The sequence below is a fragment of the Euwallacea similis genome, unplaced genomic scaffold, assembly GCF_039881205.1.
Source record: "Euwallacea similis isolate ESF13 unplaced genomic scaffold, ESF131.1 scaffold_112, whole genome shotgun sequence".
Taxonomy (NCBI): domain Eukaryota; kingdom Metazoa; phylum Arthropoda; class Insecta; order Coleoptera; family Curculionidae; genus Euwallacea; species Euwallacea similis.
The window spans coordinates 2732-6665 of NW_027098646.1; the positions used below are offsets into that span (position 1 = coordinate 2732).

General features: G+C 48.7%; 1 protein-coding gene across 1 annotated transcript; it reads left to right on the plus strand.

Annotated features, from left to right (window-relative positions):
- Positions 1-854: 854 nt before the first annotated feature.
- Positions 855-2825, plus strand: LOC136418839 (calponin homology domain-containing protein DDB_G0272472-like). The gene has a single exon (XM_066405064.1). It carries the CDS (start codon positions 855-857, stop codon positions 2823-2825), a length of 1971 nt encoding a protein of 656 aa, XP_066261161.1.
- The last annotated feature ends 1109 nt before the right edge of the window (positions 2826-3934 follow it).

Below are 3934 nucleotides of genomic sequence, written 5' to 3' on the forward strand. Positions count from 1 at the left end.
GACTTTCCTTAATATTTAGGGAAATTCTTGTGCTATTTTAGATCACACGAGCCGCCGCTAATAGATCACACGAGCCGCCGCGCGGGAGAATAAAAGGGGAGTTTTCGTTCTTACCCGTTAAACGCAAAGAAAATTTTGGAACTTTTCCGGGTTTTCCGGACGCTTAAGAGGACAATTCTACCTTCTGGAAGGCACTACGGACCCTAGGGAACGGCCACCAGGAGCAGGATTTCCAGAATTAAGCAAAGAAGCAAGGAAAAAAGCGGTAAGTCATTATATGAATATAGCTTGCATGTAAGGATTAATCTCCGCTTTAATTATTAATAATAGGGCTTCTGTTTAAATTCTGTTTATTGTTGACTGGTGGAAAGCTTTTAAATTCACTATTTTAAAAGAAAAACCACACCAGTGTAGCATATGAGCCGGATTTAATACATTTACTATAGGCATATCCGTAGTCTAGTGGTTATCAATCCGCTTGGCAAAGGGCGGAACCGGGTTTGCACCTCGGGTTAGTTCCTGGATTTTTTCATTTATTTTAAATATGTAGAAAATCCAATATTAGACATAGGAATTTTTTAGTGTACTATTCTAAAGAATATCCTTAGCCTTGTGGGTTGGTGACCGACCGACTTATATTGGTAATCGGAAGGGAACTGGGTTCGCTCCCGGTTGGGAACGGAATTTTTTCATTTAATTAATTATTTGAAATAATCGCTAAGTTCGCACTTAACTTTCGCCAGTTACCAACAACCGTAGCCTGGTGGTTAAGAAACCACCGGGGTTAAGCGGGATTTATTCGGGTCCGCACCCAACCTGGGAATTAGAGCTATTCCTTAGGTTTAGAAAACGTTATGTCGTCGTCTGATAGCGACGGGGAAGTGGGTGCCCGTAAAAGGGCCCCACTAGTAATTGCGCGAAGTAGCAGCGATCCTTCTTCGGAATCGGACTCCGAGCGGGACTTCAACGAGGTCCCAGATGATAATAAGACGGCTGCCAACCGTAGATTCCTTAAGAAAGGAATGAACAACGAGGAGTTGTCCCAGCTAATAGAGTCAATTAATGACTCCGGCAAGAAGCTGTATTTTTTAATACAGCAAAATACCAATACGAAGAGAGACATCAAGGAGGAAGTTCACTGCCTAAGCCAGATGACAAAGAAGCTTTTTCGTAATAAAAGCTTCCTTTTGGAAGAAGCCAAGAAGGCAAAAAAGAAGGGGAAGGCGCCGACCGTCTCGACCCAAACCGAAGCCCTTCCGGAAAAAACAAAAAAGAGCGGCTTGAAGCCCGCCACTAGGGAAGTGGCCATTCAAGCCACTACAGAAACAAGAGAGATGACTACCCAGACGGGAGAACCATCCACCCTGGCGGTACTTCCGCACAGCACTACTTTCCAGGATTGGAAACAAGTAGCTGAAAAGAAGTGGGGAAAAGAAATCTTCGCTACCACAGAGCTGGTACAGGGTTCCCCCCTAACAAACGGCAAGCCTGAGGAATCAATGGCAGTATTGGTTGACCAGGAAGACCAGAAGATGGCAAATGGAATTCAGAAAGAATTCCTAGCCAAATTCCCATTGCTGAGCCAGATGGAGGACTTGGAATTCCTCCAGCTCACCACGACAATTGGTTCCTCAAAGAAGCCCAAGCCCAAAACAGAAGCAGGACAAGCAGTGAAGGTCTACAAGACACTGCTCCCCAAAGACGAGGAAGGAATCTTCGAAGCCATGGCGAAGCTGGAAGCTGAAACCAAAGCCGAGAAGGCCTTAGCTTTGCACCAGGTGAAGAACCTGTCCGCGGATAAGTTCCAAAAACTGGTGCAATTCCTATTTAGGGACCCTCAGAGGAAGATCCGGATCTTCACGGAACCGGGTAGACAAAGGGAAAAGTCCCCACAAAAGACGGGGACCTCCAAGCCAACGGTAAGGGTCCAGAAGACCAAAAGCCACCCGACCTACGCCATCGTTGTAGGCAAAAAAGAGTCGGTCTCCCCAGTAGCGGCGATCAAAAAGATCAGGACTTGCGTCGGCAACAACGGAGACGCGGACAAGATCAAGTCCATAAGAACGAATGGAGAGGGTAATTTGGTAATTACCCTAGACAAAAACGTGACTGCCCTGGAGTCCTTGGGAAAGGACATCAGGAAAACTATGGGCAAGGATAACGTCCGCCTCCTAAGAGAAAGAAGTGAAAAATCTTCTATCGTCCTCAAGAGACTGGATGCGACGGTAACCAAGGAAGACGTCGTAGAAGCCATCCTGGACTTCTCCAATGGATCAATCCAGGAACACGATCTGAAAGTAGGGGAATTGAGGCCGTATGCCAGATCGGAGCAAGCGGTCACCATCAGGTTGGACGAAAAGATCGCCGAACACATGGTCAGGATCGGATCCCTCAGGATCGGGATGACCAGGTGTAAGATAGAAGAACACTTGGAGATAGCCAAGTGCAACCGCTGCTGGGCGTACGATCATAGGACGCCCCAATGTAAGAACGCGGACAAGCGCAAAACTTGCTTCCGATGCGGAAAGGAGGACCACCTCAGCAGGTCCTGCAAAAAAAAGGAGGCAGAGTGTGTTTGCATACTCTGCAACAAGAAAGGGCACTACGCAGGAAGCGGAAAATGCCCTAGATTCCGCGAGGCGCTAGCACAGGCCAAGGAGGAGAGAAGGATAAAGCGCCAGGAAGAGGAGAAAAGACACCTGCACCGAACCCAGGTAGCTGCGGATCTTGCCAAGAAGGCCGCCGAGCACAAGGACGGAGTCCCCTCAGAAAAGTCCGGATCTGAGGGAAGGGTTGTCTCGACCGCTAGTCAGGCCGACCACTAGAGTTTTCAGGCTTTCTTAGTTTTAAGTTCTAACCCTTAATCCTTAAGTTTTTAGCCCCTCTTAGGTTAGCAAATTTACCCAGCTACAACTAGCCCAAAGATGAACACTGCAGTCTTTCAAAACTGCAGATTCCTACAGATCAACGCGGATCGCTCGAAGAAAGCGCACGACATGGCTTATCTCGAAGCAGCCAAGCGAGAGGTAGACGTGATCGTAGCAAGCGAACCCAATAGACACCTGGTTGAGAACAGTCGCAGATGGACCGTGGACCGACTGGGAGACGTGGCAATTCTGGTGAGAAACAAGACCGTCAGAATGGCCAAAGCAAAGAGCCTAGAAGGCGCGGTACTAATGGAAGGAGAAGGATACAACATCCTAGCTTGCTACATCTCGCCAAATTGCACCAGACAGCAATTCTTCCAACGACTGGATGCCATCCAATTAGAGATCAGCGACGCGAGAAAGGAATGGATCCTCCTGGGAGACTTCAACGCCAAATCCCCAGAATGGGGGTCGAAGATGGAGGACTACAGGGGAGCGGCCTTATCGCAGATGTGTGCAGGACTGAATATGACAGTCCTGAACAACGGCGAACCCACGTTCGTCAGACGGGGACAGTGGTCGTGCATAGACCTCACGTTCGTCAGCGTGAGATTGGCAGCTCAAGCTGCGAACTGGCAAGTCTTGAGGAACGAACCGTGTTCCCCCCACAAGCACATCCTGTTCGAAGTGGGAAATTCCACCAAGGAAAGAAGGAAAAACGATCCTACGGGTCGGCGCAAGAAATTGAGCAAAGACCCGTTTCTAAAGGCTTTCGCGAGCCTTCTAGAAACGAGGCAAAGACTAAGCGGTGACCCGATTCACACAGGAGAAGAGATCGTCAGGATGATGAAGAAGGCTTGTCGGAAGAGCCACGACATCCCGGAGAGTCAGACCCTGACCCAGCCGTACTGGTGGAATTCCCAAGTCGAAGAAATTAGGAAGGACACCATCAGATCCAGAAGACGCGCCCTTCGAGCGAACCGGAAAACCGAGAACAACGAAAGGCTCGAAGAACAAAAGGCAGCTTGGCGGGAATACAAAGAAGCCAAGAAAACGCTGAAGAAGGC